General features: G+C 46.5%; 1 protein-coding gene and 1 non-coding gene across 2 annotated transcripts; both read left to right on the top strand.

Moving 5' to 3' along the window:
* Positions 1-6,512: 6,512 nt before the first annotated feature.
* Positions 6,513-9,458, top strand: LOC123114188 (pentatricopeptide repeat-containing protein At3g16610-like). Its single transcript, XM_044535571.1, has one exon. The coding sequence runs from the start codon at positions 6,554-6,556 to the stop codon at positions 8,939-8,941; it is 2,388 nt and encodes a 795-aa protein (XP_044391506.1). The 5' UTR covers positions 6,513-6,553; the 3' UTR covers positions 8,942-9,458.
* Positions 9,459-10,030: 572 nt separating this feature from the next.
* Positions 10,031-10,103, top strand: TRNAK-CUU (transfer RNA lysine (anticodon CUU)). Its single transcript has one exon. It is a non-coding gene; the product is annotated as a tRNA-Lys (tRNA).
* The last annotated feature ends 4,533 nt before the right edge of the window (positions 10,104-14,636 follow it).

Below are 14,636 nucleotides of genomic sequence, written 5' to 3' on the forward strand. Positions count from 1 at the left end.
ATTCAAAGCAACATCATCAATTTTCAACCCTTTCTGACTTCATTTGTTATTTTTCATGCATTTACTGATTATTTTGAGCTACAGGACCATGAAATTGAAAGGCATTTGAAATGAACTCTGAAAAGGTTGAAAGTTGGCATGGTATCATCATTTCACCCACATAGCATATGCAAGAAAGTAGAGAGGGTTATGGCAAAAACTGGATGCACTTCGTGTAGAAAACAGACAATCTCTTTCGAAGTATCAGGGTTTCATCACGAAACTCGTCTGTTACAAAGGGATTTCATTTTTTTGAACTTATTTGATCTCCACAGTTTTTTTGTGTTCAAAATGCACCATTCAAAGCCACATCATCAATTTTCAACCCTTTCTGACTTCATTTGTTATTTTTCATGCATTTACTGATTATTTTGAGCTATAAGACCATGCAATTGAAAAGCATTTGAAATGAACTCTGAAAAGGTTGAAAGTTGGCATGGTATCATCATTTCACTCAAATAGCATATGCAAGAAAGTAGAGAGGGTTACGGCAAAAACTGGATGCACTTCGTGTAGAAAACGGGCAATCTCTTTCGAAGTATCAGGGTTTCATCACGAAACTCGTCTGTTACAAAGAGATTTTATTTATTTGAATTTATTTGAACTCCATAGTTTTTTGTGTTCAAAATGCACCATTCAAAGCCACATCATCAATTTTCAACCCTTTCTGACTTCATTTGTTATTTTTCATGCATTTACTGATTATTTTGAGCTATAAGACCATGAAATTGAAAAGCATTTGAAATGAACTCTGAAAAGGTTGAAAGTTGGCATGATATCATCATTTCACCCACATAGTATTTGCAAGAAAGTAGATAGGGTTACGGCAAAAACTGGATGCACTTCGTGTACAAAACAGACAATCTCTTTCGAAGTATCAGGGTTTCATCACGAAACTCGTCTGTTACAAAGCCACATCATCAATTTTCAACCCTATCATGAATAGATAAGTGATCAAATTAATAGAAATTCATCATCACATTAAAACCAAAGTACATACATAGTTCTCATTGAACAACATATAGCTCTCCAGAGCATCTAATTAAACCATACATTGAAATTATGTAAAACATTTCAATGCAATACAAATGCGATCATAATCGCAACCAAGGTAACAACTGATCCAACTGCATAATGATACCAAGTCTTGGTATGAATGGCATATTTTCTAATCTTTTTAATCTTCAACCGCATTACCATCTTGATCTTGTGATCATCAATGACATCCGCAACATGCAACTCCAATATCATCTTTTCCTCCTCAATTTTTCTTATTTTTTCTTTCAAGTAATTGTTTTTTTCTTCAACTAAATTTAACCTCTCGACAATAGGGTCGGTTGGAATTTCCGGTTCAATAACCTCCTAGATAAATAAAATCTATTTCACGTTGGTCGGCGTAATTGTCATAAACAATAAATGAGCCAAATAGTTATCAAAAGATAATATATACCACATCTGAATCATAGACAGGACGAGGGCCGACGGGGGTGGATACCAAAACCATCGCACTATATAATAACAAGGAATAATAAAAGTAAGAAAATTAGACAAGTATCTATCTGAAGTAAGAATTTTTTTCTTTCAGAAAGAAGATAAGAACAAGAGGCTCACCACGGTGGTGCCGGCGACGAGATCGGCGCAGGCGATCGACGGCGGTGAAGACGGGGACGGGACGTGACGGACCGCTAAACCTAGACAAATCTCGGGGAAAATGGAACTCGGAGGTCTACTTTCGAGAGGAGAAAGATTAGCTAGTGTGGCTTGGACATTTCATCGAACACCTCATGTGCATAGGAGGTGAGCTAGAGCACTCAAATGCCCTCCCCTCGTCAGCCAGAAAAAACAGAGCACTGTGGAGTGCTCTGCTGTGGCGATGGGGTATATATAGGCAACTCATTTATCCCGGTTCATGGTAGAAACTGGGACTAAAGCCCGACACTCTGTCCCGATTCAAGCCACGAACCGAGACCAATGGTTGTGGGCCAGGAGCGAGGACCATTGGTCCCGGTTCGTGCCTAAAACCAGGACAAATGGCTCCAGACGAACCAGTACCAATGCCCACGAGGCCCCGGCCGGCCCCCTGGGCTCACAAACTGGGACTAATGCCCCCCATGGGCCCCGGTTCGTGAAGAACCGGGACTAATGGGCTGGCCAGGCCCGAACTAAAGCCATGTTTTCTACTAGTGCATGAAGAGTAGTGGAAAACTCCGCACACACTGCAAACCAGCTGCTGCAACAAGGAAGCTGGGCCCAAGCAGCAACTCATCAGTACATTATGGTGAAATGAACTAAATGTGTTTTTCATTAATAGAAAAATAAGAGAGATGCTCACCAAAAGGCAGGTTTAGAAGTGAAGTCGTCTGTTTGTATAGACCTTTTCCTGTTTTATTATTGGCTGTTTGACGAGGTCAGAGCAGCAAATCCTTAGTGGCCACTCCCTTGTAAGTTCCATGTACTGGGATTTTACTTCGTGTTTTTTTATTCTATATGGTAGAATGATGCTTCTATCATATTGTATGCTAGACCAACATTGGTACCAACCTTACAGAAGAAAGAAAGTGAAATAATAACTAAAATATAATAAAAATAATGATTTTTTCCTAAGGTAGAATGAATTATTGGTATTTGTATTATCCTTTATGAATAAAGAAAATGAAAAAAACATAAAAAAATTGCACACAACTTTGCACTTATTTAGTATGTAAGAAATAAACATACAATGGTCCAATTTTAGAACACTCTAATAGTACAGTTTATACACGTGTTATACAGTATTTGCGTGTACACATTTTACTCTCACCCAACATCCCAAAAATACCCATAAAAATGACTAAGAAAAAGAAGAAAAAAGAAAAACTAAAAAGGCATATACAAACATAAGAACAACATGAAGCATTGTCAGCTTATAAAACACGAAATGGGCTTCAGCCCAATAACAAATCGACTGACTCAGAATAGTGGTCAGTCAAAAATTTCAGTCCAAAACATGACAACAAACACAACAGAAAAAACATGCTACTGTAAAGTGTTATACATACAGATATTTTTCTACTAGGCTCAAAAATCAATGGCTCAAAAATCGACCGACCCAAATTTATTTTTCAGACGAGTTACATGTAGGTAAAGTGTTATACATACAGATATTTTTCTACGAGACAACAATGTTTGCACATCAAGTAACCTAAAATTACCATCTTGAAGACAATGTGCATGTCCCGGGAGTTTTACATTTTAGATCGGAGAAAGCATATGGTATCTCCTGAAGATAGCTCAATGTGTTGATTCCCTAGAATCAAGGCTAGCTACATATCCGGAGGGAGAATCCACATGCTACTGTAAGGACTGCCCGTCACGAAATATCCTGTTGATGTGATTCTCTTCACGTCATCGTTGGTGATGTCCTTCTTCCTGTCGTCTCCCCTGTAATATTTCTGGCCACTGCAGCCTTTCGAGAACGTTCTTAACACACCACAAGGGGGATCATCACTTTGATTCAAGCAACAAGAGTAATAGATGTGGTTTCTCTCCATGTGGCCAGGTTTGTCTGCCGGCACAGGCACCGCCCTAGAGAAAGTTTGTCCTAAGAACAAGGCATGGTCACCCAAGCTTGTGACCTCTATCCACGTGTGCTTGTCAGACACCGCTAGTTCATCGTCATGGATGTCGACGAGCTCGAACACCTTGAAGAAAGGCTCGTGGTCTAGTGACCACTGGGTTCTGATGGCCATTGCAAGCTTGCCACGTAAATCAAAGATGTAACTGATCTTCTCCCCGATGTTGTCCATCGAGACAGAGCAGCTGAGATGGATCTCAGCAGTGACCACGGGCGCTCCGTGCTCATTCACGCCTATCTCAAATTTGGTTACCTTCATGTTGTACTTTGTGAGGCCATACAGCTCGCCATTGCAAAACGCGATGTCGTCCATTGTCTCGCGGGATTTACATATTTGTCTCGTCCACACGCTGTCCGGACCGTCAACCCTACATAGCGCGATGCCACGGTGCTCGTTCACGGTGGCAAGGATACAATCACCCGAGGTGGGCGGCTTGGAGAATACAATTTTGCTCTCAGAGAAGACCCCCGCCGGTTTCTCAGGGAGAGCCACCTTGGCGCCGGAGAAGAGGTTGACGATTCTGAGCGGCGCGGTTGAGATGACCCAGCCGCCGTCATGGCAGCCGATGAGCCGCCTACTGCGCCGGGGAAGCTGGAGCCGCACCATGGCGCCGTCCTCGGGGATGTGCAGCCGCTTCGTCGTGCTGCAATCGCAGGGCTCGAGGAGCAGCCACGGCAGCGCGGCGGCGGGCGGCGCCCCTCGCGCCGCGGCCCGCCACGACCGGCAGACGGCGGCAAAGCGCACACGGTCGCGCAGGGAGGCGACCATGCGGTACACAACGGAGAGGACGTCGTCTGGTAACGCGGACGACCAGCGCCGCCGCCCTGCCGGCGGCGCTGTACGCGCACGCTTGTTTTCCCTCGACATCGATCGTTAGTCGACAACCTATCGTGGAGAAAAACGCAAACTAGGTTTAACTTGTTTGTTGGGTACATGCAGGAATCGATTGGAAATCTCCAACATCATCTAAAAAAAGGATCCAACATATCTCCTACTCGGTTACGACACGGATTGTAGTACTCCGCCAATGACATCGAACCTTTATATTTTTATATACTTATAATTTTTGTTGGGAAATATATACTCAGGGCATGTACAATGGAGGCAGCACCATGTAGCTGTCCTAAACCTGGGCAAACGCCGGGCCGGGCTGGGTTTCGGGCCGGGCTTGTAAAAGCCCGACCTTCATTTCTCAAGCTCGAGCCCGGCCCGAAGCCCAAAATACTCCCTGATTTCAAACCCGAGCCCGGTCCGAAATCAAGCCCGAAGCCCGAAAGCCCGACCCGAATGTTGTTTTTTAGTATGTGTACGTGCAAGCCCGGCCCGAAGCCTGAAAGCCCAGCCCGAAAAATAGAAAAAGAGAAGCCCGAGCCCGGCCCAAACTACCTTTCGGGCTGCAAAACAAAGCCCGAGCCTGGCCCAAGTGTCAAGCCCGACCCGGGTTTTTCGGGCCGGGTCGTCGGGCCGGGCTGCCCATGCCCGGGTTTAAGTTGCCCCATCTGACATGTAGATTGAAACCACCGTATAAATTTTCTCTCCCCAAAGCAGCCATAGCTTGGCCGGACCACATCTCCATCATTCTTCTTAGTATCTCTCTTACTTTTTCCTTTATACATGCATCATATCTCTCACAACCAGCTCTTCTCTTTTACTTTATTTCACTTTTTTGGATGAAGCACCGGCCTCCTCTGCAAGATCCCGTTCTTCTCTTCAAGCACTAGCTTTTCCCCCTCTCTCTTCCACATCATCAGCTTTCTCTGTGGAGCATTTGTCCGATTTGGAGCGTTGGCCATGCCCTTACATGTCCAGAAATTTTACTACTTGCATCGTCAGAAAAGAAAACTACTCACGTGCTACCCGAGCAACCAAAATTTGTACCCCATTTACCTGTCGAATTTCCAGGTAAACGGAAGTACGGAATGAAAGATTAGAAAATTGGCTTACTCTTTGTATATTCTGCAAAACTTCACCGAAATAATAAGATTTAACAAACCTTTACTTGGATGTTGAAACACAAACCAGTTCAACTCGCTGATTATACTTGTTGTGCCCTCGGTGTGGCTTGAGCGTGATGCTCGACAAAGTGGCCTTGCTTCCTACTCCCGTGATAGCAAATATTCCGCTAGGTGGAAATGGCTATGGATTTAGAAAACATTTTTTTACAAATGCCTATGAATTTAAAATTGTTGTAAACATTTTTTAAAATATCCATGAATTTAGAAAATGTTAAAAAATATATGTTCCTGAATACATAATTTTTTCACAAATTAAAGATATAAAAATGAAAAATTAGAAATAATAAAAACCAAAAGAAACCAACTAGAAAATCACAGAAAAAACTAGCGGAATCTTCCGAAACCTTCCCAAAAACTGAAAGGGGAAACATCAGTGAAACCATTCTTTTCTTGTATAAATAAATGCATCCATGGTCATCTTTAACTCATTGCTTCCGTGAAGCAAATTCAGTAGCCCATGAGCTAGCTAAATTCAGTTTTTGTAATAAGTGTGAGACTAGTTGGATGGATGAACCTCCTGGGTTCTTAATTCCCCAACTAGTGAACAATGTAATTCTTGTTTGACATATTAATATAAAGCTCGCCATGATGACCTTTCCCTCCAAACAAACAAATAAATGCATGCGTCGTGACTTTATCTTTTTTTTCTTGTACAAATAAATGCACCCATGGTGACTTTGTCAATGTAGGTTAAAACCCCCACATTTTTTAGAGAAAAAAATTGGTTAAACGAGGACTTGGGCCCATACTAACCTAAGTGGCCCAAGCAGACAAAGCCTGGGCCTTTCTGGCCACTAGACGAAAGAAAGTTTGCGTAATTCTGGGCAAATTCTTCTCTCTTTCCTCTGGTCTCGTCGAGTTCCAAAGAAAGTAAGAAACCATGCGATGCGGCCGCGACTTCCCGCCACCAAGCTCAAACCGGCCGCCGCCGCACCACCACACTGCCCGCCTCGTCCTCCGGCAGCCGCCCGCGCCCTCTCCGCCGCCGCACCACCTTCCGACGCATGCCACCTCCAGCAGCAGCAGCAGCAGCAGCAGCAGCTCGATGCCCGCATCGCCCGGGGCGACCTCACGCGCGCCCGCCACCTGTTCGACCGAATGCCGGACCCGGACGCCCGCGCATACAACGCCCTCATCCGGGCCTACTCCTGGCGCGGCCCCGCCCACGCCGCCGGCGTGCTTGCCCTCTACGCCGCCATGCTCCGCGGCGGCCGCTGCCCGCCCGACAAGTACACCTTCCCCTTCGTCCTCAAGGCCTGCTCCGCCCTCCGGGACCTCCGCGCGGGCCGCGCCATCCACCGCCACGCCGCCCGCGCGGGCCTCCACGCCGACCTCTTCGTGTGCACCGCCCTCATCGACCTCTACATGAAGTGCGCCCGCTTCGGCCCCGCCGCCGTCGTCTTCCACGCTATGCCCGCCAGGGACGCCGTCGCGTGGAACGCCATGCTCGCCGGCTACGCGCTCCACGGCATGTACCACCACGCGCTGGAGTGCCTCCTCCGCATGCAGGAGGGCTGCGCCAGCCTCAGGCCCAACGCCTCCACCCTCGTCGCCCTCCTCCCACTGCTCGCCCAGCAGAGCGCGCTCTGTCAAGGAAAGTCGATGCATGCCTACAGCGTCCGTGCCTCTCTCCATGACAAGGACGGGGTGCTCGTCGGCACCGCGCTGCTGGACATGTATGCAAAGTGCGGGGAATTGCTCTATGCACGCAGGGTCTTCGAGGCCATGCCCATCAGGAACGATGTTACTTGGAGCGCCATCATCGGTGGCTTTGTGGTGTGCGGCAGGATGACGGAGGCCTTCGGTCTGTTCAAGGACATGCTGGCACAAGGACTGGGCTTCCTTTCCCCAACCTCTGTCGCCAGCGCTCTCAGAGCTTGCGCCAGCCTGGCTGATCTCTGCATCGGTAAACAGCTTCATGTTTTGCTTGCGAAATCCGGCCTCCACTCTGACCTGACCGCCGGGAACTCGCTCCTCTCGATGTATGCCAAGGCTGGGTTGATCGACGAAGCTACTGCCCTTTTTGATGAGATGGCGGCCAAGGACACGGTCTCTTACAGTGCACTCGTATCAGGGTATGTGCAGAATGGCATGGCGGATGCAGCGTTTCTCGTCTTCAGGAAGATGCAGGCCTGCAACGTACAGCCGGATGTTGCCACAATGGTGTCACTCATCCCAGCGTGTGCACACCTGGCGGCTTTGCAGCATGGCAAATGCAGCCATGGTTCCGTCATAGTTCGTGGAATGGCACCAGAAACCTCTATCTGCAATGCCTTGATGGATATGTATGCAAAGTGTGGGAGGATTGATCTCTCCAGACAGATTTTTGATGTCATGCCAGCTCAGGATATTGTGTCATGGAATACTATGATTGCGGGATACGGAATCCATGGGCTCGGGAAGGAAGCCACTGCGCTGTTCTTGGACATGAAGAATCACGCCTGTGAACCTGATGGCGTCACATTCATCTGCCTAATTTCAGCGTGCAGCCATTCTGGGCTCGTGACTGAAGGGAAACGCTGGTTTCACATGATGGCACAGAAGTATGGTATAACTCCAAGGATGGAGCACTATATCAGCATGGTTGATCTTTTGGCGAGGGGGGGTTTCCTTGATGAAGCCTATCAGTTTATCCAGAGCATGCCGATGAAAGCAGATGTTCGTGTATGGGGAGCCTTGCTTGCAGCTTGCCGGGTTCATAAGAACATCGATTTAGGAAAGCAAGTGGCTAGGATGATCCAGAAACTAGGACCTGAGGGGACTGGCAACTTTGTTCTGTTGTCCAACATATTCAGCGCTGCTGGGAGATTTGACGAGGCAGCAGAAGTTCGAATAATACAGAAGGAGAAGGGGTTCAACAAGAGCCCTGGCTGCAGTTGGATCGAGATAAATGGCTCTCTACATGCATTTATTGGCGGGGACAGATCTCATCCACGGTCACCTGAGATATATCAAGAGCTGGATAATATCCTGGTAGATATTAATAAATTGGGTTACCAGGCTGATACCAGTTTTGTTCTGCAAGATCTTGAGGAAGAGGAAAAGGAGAAGGCGCTTCTTTATCACAGTGAAAAGCTAGCAATAGCTTTTGGTGTCCTCACACTTAGTGAAGATAAGACCATTTTTGTTACGAAGAATCTCCGTGTGTGTGGAGATTGCCATACTGTTATCAAGTACATGAGCTTAGTCAGGAGAAGGGATATAATCGTCAGAGATGCCAATAGGTTTCATCATTTCAAGAATGGGCAATGCAGCTGTGGAGATTTTTGGTGACAGCAATACTACAGTCCGGTACATGACCTCTCAGTTTTGTCTTGTATCAGTCATTCAGTTGCATGCCTTGAATAGTGGAGCATTTAGAACTTAAACAGAATGCCCTTTGAGGTGCCAAGTTTCTACGTTCCTGCAAGTTTTGCCCTCACAAAGGGTTATCCAAAGTGATGGTGTCATGAATTCAAAATGAAATCCGAAGGCATGTAAAGGTGCTATTCTTCCAAATCAAACAAATTCAGTATAATGATGGTATGATCTAAACAAGATCTGATTCTGTAGGTTCCAATTTGGAAACCAAGATGACACTGAATTGTTTTTGGCGTTGGTGCTTTCGCTCCAGGTCACAGGAAACTATTAACAATATTACAAAGGATTTGGTAAGCAATCAAGCTAGAATGACACAAATAGAACTTCCATTTCTAGTAGAAATCCCAGAGGTACATGCTTGGTATCATCAGTTGTAGAATTCTGAACTATCAGATATTGTCCAGTTGATGAAATGAAATGGTGTCTCAAATATGATCCTGTGCACTTCCCTATCCTGGAGATTAGAAAAGCCAATGAGCAAGTGAAGTCAGGCTCTTAACCATCATAGCAGCTTAATGCTACCTTCTTACTGCAAGAGATCACAGTCAGGAACTTGATCAGCGAGAAATTCCTGGGATCCCTGCGGCGACCCTAACTATGAAGAGAAGGCGTGCATTTGAGGCACAGCAGGAACAAGCTATTAGAAAATCTGATCATCATTTCTTAAATGCTTGTGCTTTTATGCATAATTTTTCTCTATGGGTCAGGGGTTGTTCCTCTAGTAGATTCCATGGCCCTATTGGCGCTGGAGCCAAGGGGCATCGCACTCCTCTCTCTTCTTTGAATTCATTCGGTGACAGAGCTTTCTGAAGATGCCATCATGGCTTTCATTTCTTCGAAGCAGTGTGTGCTGCAGGTGATCCATCAAAATATTTTCTCCCCCCTCATTTTCTGCACGTGATCTCTTCTCTTTTTTTGAGAGAGAAAAACTGCAGGTGAACTGTTCTTTCTGCACGTGGATGGAGCAGATTATATATGGCCTTGGAAGCAAGCATTCAGCAAGCCCGTCTAGCTCAGTTGGTAGAGCGCAAGGCTCTTAACCTTGTGGTCGTGGGTTCGAGCCCCACGGTGGGCGCATTTCCTTTTTTGCTTGGTTCTTTTTTGTTCTGCTGCTAACAAATTCTCCACTGATTTTTGCCCAACAAAAATGCCCTTCTCTGATGCTCTGCTAACAAACTGCATTTTCATGCGTGCTGACTTGTTGGCATGTACAACAATGCAAAAAAAAAGGGGGTGAATTTTCAGATGTACAGTTAAGCCTGGTGATCTAGCCATATATCTTACTTTATATGTATCCCAACAGGCACAGCAGGGGGTATGGTACTGGGAGTTGGTGTTGGTCATCCCACCATCTGAAGCACAAACACCTGCAAACCCCAGTGGTTGTTGCATCTGAACCCGGGAGCTGCTGCTGGGGTGTTCTTCTCCGTCTTTGTCATCTCCGCCGCGGCTTTGGCGGCGACACACCATCAATCCTGTGGTGCACAATGTCGTAGGCATCGCCGGTCCGGTCCTGAGTCCTGACCTCCTGGGCGAGGGAGCAGGGGAAGCAGCACCATCAGCAGGTGTCTTGTGAGTGCCACCACCTGCAACCATATTTCTTTCGACGGACGGGCTGCGAGGCCTTGACTGAAATCAACACAAGCTTTTTTGTTCCCTTGATTGAACTATATACTGGTAAGTGTAATGTTACTTCTTTTCCGAAGAGCTGTTCACGTAAATAAGGACTTGACGGAGCCAAAAAGATGATGATGCACTTGTAGCTAAGACGGCCTCGGTTCTTCCCACTCGGCCTCGGTTCTTCCCACACAAAAAAAGGTTATGAACTTGCCACTTAATGATGATCTTGAATTGTGCAAGTAGTGTAGAGCAACAGTCAGTGTATATAAGGTAGCTTTAGATGATTGATTTTCCCATGTAAACTGCAGTCAGTATATATGTTCACATAAACATAGATAATATCACACTGTAGTCCAGTATGAGTGCCAAATCTATCTTCATACTTGAGCATTATTAAGGGTTCGTCTCAGGAGAAATAGACCTTGACGAAGGTGATATCTTTCGTCATTGGATAAGATTGTCGTCCTCCAAACTCTGGCATGGATGATCCACATGTCCCTGGCTCCCGGCACCATACTCGGGATCACTATTCCCTCAGGTGCTGGAAGTCCAAGCTCATAATCCAACATGCCTAAACTAGAGAACAGGTGTTCGAACTAGCAACTAATATATCTAGCTAGCTAACAATGTACAGTAACAATTAACTATAACTAGCTAATATTTCCACACATATCCACATTTTAACAAAAGATAACATTTGTGTACGACCAACTTCTTCTCATTTTAGAATTTCCTTTCATTCTTTTCTCTGTACCGTTCTTTTATTTTATCAATACTGCTAAACTCTACTACACATTAATTGACATATCTATATACAAATTAAAATGATATATCCTCTACTCTCCTCTCATCACCTCTTCTCCTCTCCTCTCACACTCTTCTCCTCTCCTCTCATCCTCTTCGCCTCCTAGTGCCGGCGGAGATTCTCTAGAGTTTAGACTACCTACATAACCGGAGGGAGAATCCATGTGCTACCGTAAGGACTGCTCTTCACGAAGTATCCTGTCGATTTGATCCTCTTCACGTCATCGCTGCCTTTGTCCTCCTTTTCGTCGTCTCCCCTATAATATGTCTGGTTGCTGAAGTCTTTTGAGAAGGTTCTTAACGCATCACCGGCCACAATATCATTTTGATTCAAGCAGCACGAGTAATAGATGTGGTTTCTCTCCACATGGCCACCTTTGTCAGCTGGCAATCGCACCGCCTTAGAGAAGGTTCGCCCCAAGAACAAGGCATGGTCGTCCAAGCTTGTAACCTCCATCCACTTGTGCTTGTAAGACACTGCTGGTCCATCGCCATGGACGTCGATGAGCTCAAACACCTTGAAGAAAGGTTCGTGGTCTCGTGACCACAAGCTTCTCATCGCCATTGCAAGCTTGCCGCGTAAAACAAAGATGTAACTGGTTGTCGCCCCGATGTAATCCATCAGGAAGGAGCAGCTGAGCCGGATCTCGGCGGTGACCATGGGCGCTCCATCCTCGTTCACGCCTATCTCGAACTTGATGGCTTCCCCTTCGTACTTTGTGACGCCATACAGCTCCCCATTGCAAAACGTGATGTCGTCCATTGCCATGCGGGATTCATATCTTTGCCGCGTCCACACGCTGTTGGGACAGTTAACCCTGCAGAGCACGATGCCATGGTCCTCGGTCATGGCGGCGAGGATACAGTCATCCGACACGGGCGACTTGGAGAACACAATTTTGCTCTCAGAGAAGACCACCCACCACTCCTTGGGGAGCGCCACCTTGGCGCCGGAGAAGAGGTTGACGATTTTGAGCGGTGCGGTTGATATGACCCAGCCGCCGTCATGGCAGCCGACTAGCTGCCTGCTGCACCTCTTGGGGAGCCGGAGCCGCACGATGGCGCCGTCCTCGGGGATGTGCAGGTGCTTCGTCCTGCTGCAGTCGTAGGGTTCGAGGAGCAGCCACGGCAGCGCGGCGGCGGGCGGCGCCGCACGCGACGCGGCCCGCCACGACCGGCAGACGGCGGCGAAGCGCGCGCGGCCGCGCGGGGAGGCGACCATGCCGTACACGACGGCGAGGAGGTCGTCTGGGAACGCGGACGACCAGCGCCGTGGCATGATCGTCTTCCCTCTACGCGCGCGCTTCCTTCTCCGTTCGTCGCCGTCGGCGGCGGCCATCTGCGTCGGCGTCTTTAGTTTGACAATCTATCGTGGAGAGAAAGGAAAATTAGGTTTGCTTTGTTTGTTGGGAAATCGGTGCATGCACGCTTAATAATCAACGCCGATGTAAAAGGAAAAAGAAAACAGCCCTCCCGAAATTATAGTGAGTATTCCACAAATGACATCAAGCATTTATATATATATATATATATATAAATAGTATTTTTTCGGCAAATAATATACGCCCATAATTTGTGCTACTCAGGTGCATGACGCCTCTGTTCCTAAATATCAACCTGTTTAGAGATTCCAACGCGGAGTACATACGAAACAAAATGAGTGAATCTACACTCTAAAATATGTCTATATACATCTGTATGTAGTCTTTATTCAAATCTTTAAAAAGATTTATATTTAGGAACGGAGGGAGTAGAAATTATATCCCATTACTTGTCGAATTCCATGGAAACGAAAATACGGGAGTTTACAAAAGTGGCTAGATCTTCGATATTCTGCTGAAATAATAAGGTTCACGTTAATTATTTCATAAGATTCAAACAAACTCTCACCGGCAAACACAAAAAAGATTCAAACAAACTTATGCTCGAATTGGTTACTTAAAAATTAACAAGATTTTACTTGCATGCTGAAACACCCAACATATATGCACAGTACATGAAAACACTTAATTAGCCTGCATTCCATCTGCCCTCTTTAACAGTCTTTTCTTTTTCCGGGTTTGCAGACTTTCTTTTCAGTGTAATTTAACAAATAAGTAGCAATTTTTCATTTCATTACATTTCTTTGCATTGGCAGTTTTTTTTTCATTTGAAAGGGCAAATGGGTGAAGGGAAAGGATTGACCCTCAGGGTCAGAGATCATATTACTCAAGAAGACCGGGGGGAAATATCAGGATTGGAAAAGTTCGGAGAGACCGAGGAAGACAAATCCATTGTCGAATCCTGCAGAGTGATAACATCGGGTAGTAGGGGCTCACTTCCACCCTTGACCTTGTTGAAGATTCACACCACCATCCACCTATATTATGTATTCTCCCTCATGTTGAAGATTCGCATCCCGGCCATCCACCTGAATTCTCTGTATTTTCCATTTATTGTCCTGCGTAAACCAAATTACATATCTTCCATGTGTGCTAGAATAAATAATTTGTTTCAACGTTTACCACTCTTTCGATGTTATCTTCAAAATAAACTCAATATTGAAAATAATTTATGAAACCGGGTTGAAGCACAGTCGAACATGATTAAAGATCTAGTTTCCCCTCCCCGAGTTACGGTTCCGGAGAGGGGAAAAGGAGGCGACTGATGTTCCATGCATCCGCCGCTGGCTAGGCCGCAACGTCCCTCCCTCTTCGTACACTGCTCCTACGACGGGAGAGTGGGGGAGCCCTGGATCTATGGTTCTGACGCGCAGATACTATGGTAGGAGTTCCAGGCGGCGCTGTTCTGGTGGTGGAGGCGGCGCTGCAGAGGAATAAAGTTGATGGAGTTCCATCCCCATGCCGACAACAAGGTCACTTGTGGCGGAGTCGGGGAGCTTCTGGCGGTGTGTGCTCTCGGATCTACGAATTAGTGGAGCTTCGGTGCTCTAGGTATGGTTGTTTCAGGTTCAAAGGGGGCGCATGGATCTAGGATTTTGGCTTTAGCTTTGGCGGTCTTTTCACCAAGGCGATGGTACAACGGGATTGCTGCTTTGATGACTCCCCGTTCACGAGAACAACAAGGTCAGCCTGACTTCGGTTTGGGATGGCCAGCGGCGGCGAGCCATCAACACATCGGGGTGGGAAAAGATGGCTAGTTCTGGATGGACTGCGTTGTAATTTCTTCTTTTCTTGAGGGGTGC

Source organism: Triticum aestivum, chromosome 5B (genome assembly GCF_018294505.1).
Source record: "Triticum aestivum cultivar Chinese Spring chromosome 5B, IWGSC CS RefSeq v2.1, whole genome shotgun sequence".
Lineage (NCBI taxonomy): Eukaryota > Viridiplantae > Streptophyta > Magnoliopsida > Poales > Poaceae > Triticum > Triticum aestivum.

Coding starts and splice junctions, on each gene's coding strand:
- LOC123114188 (XM_044535571.1), top strand. CDS start 6,554: ATGCGGCCGCGACTTCCCGCCACCAAGCTCAAACCGGCCGCCGCCGCA.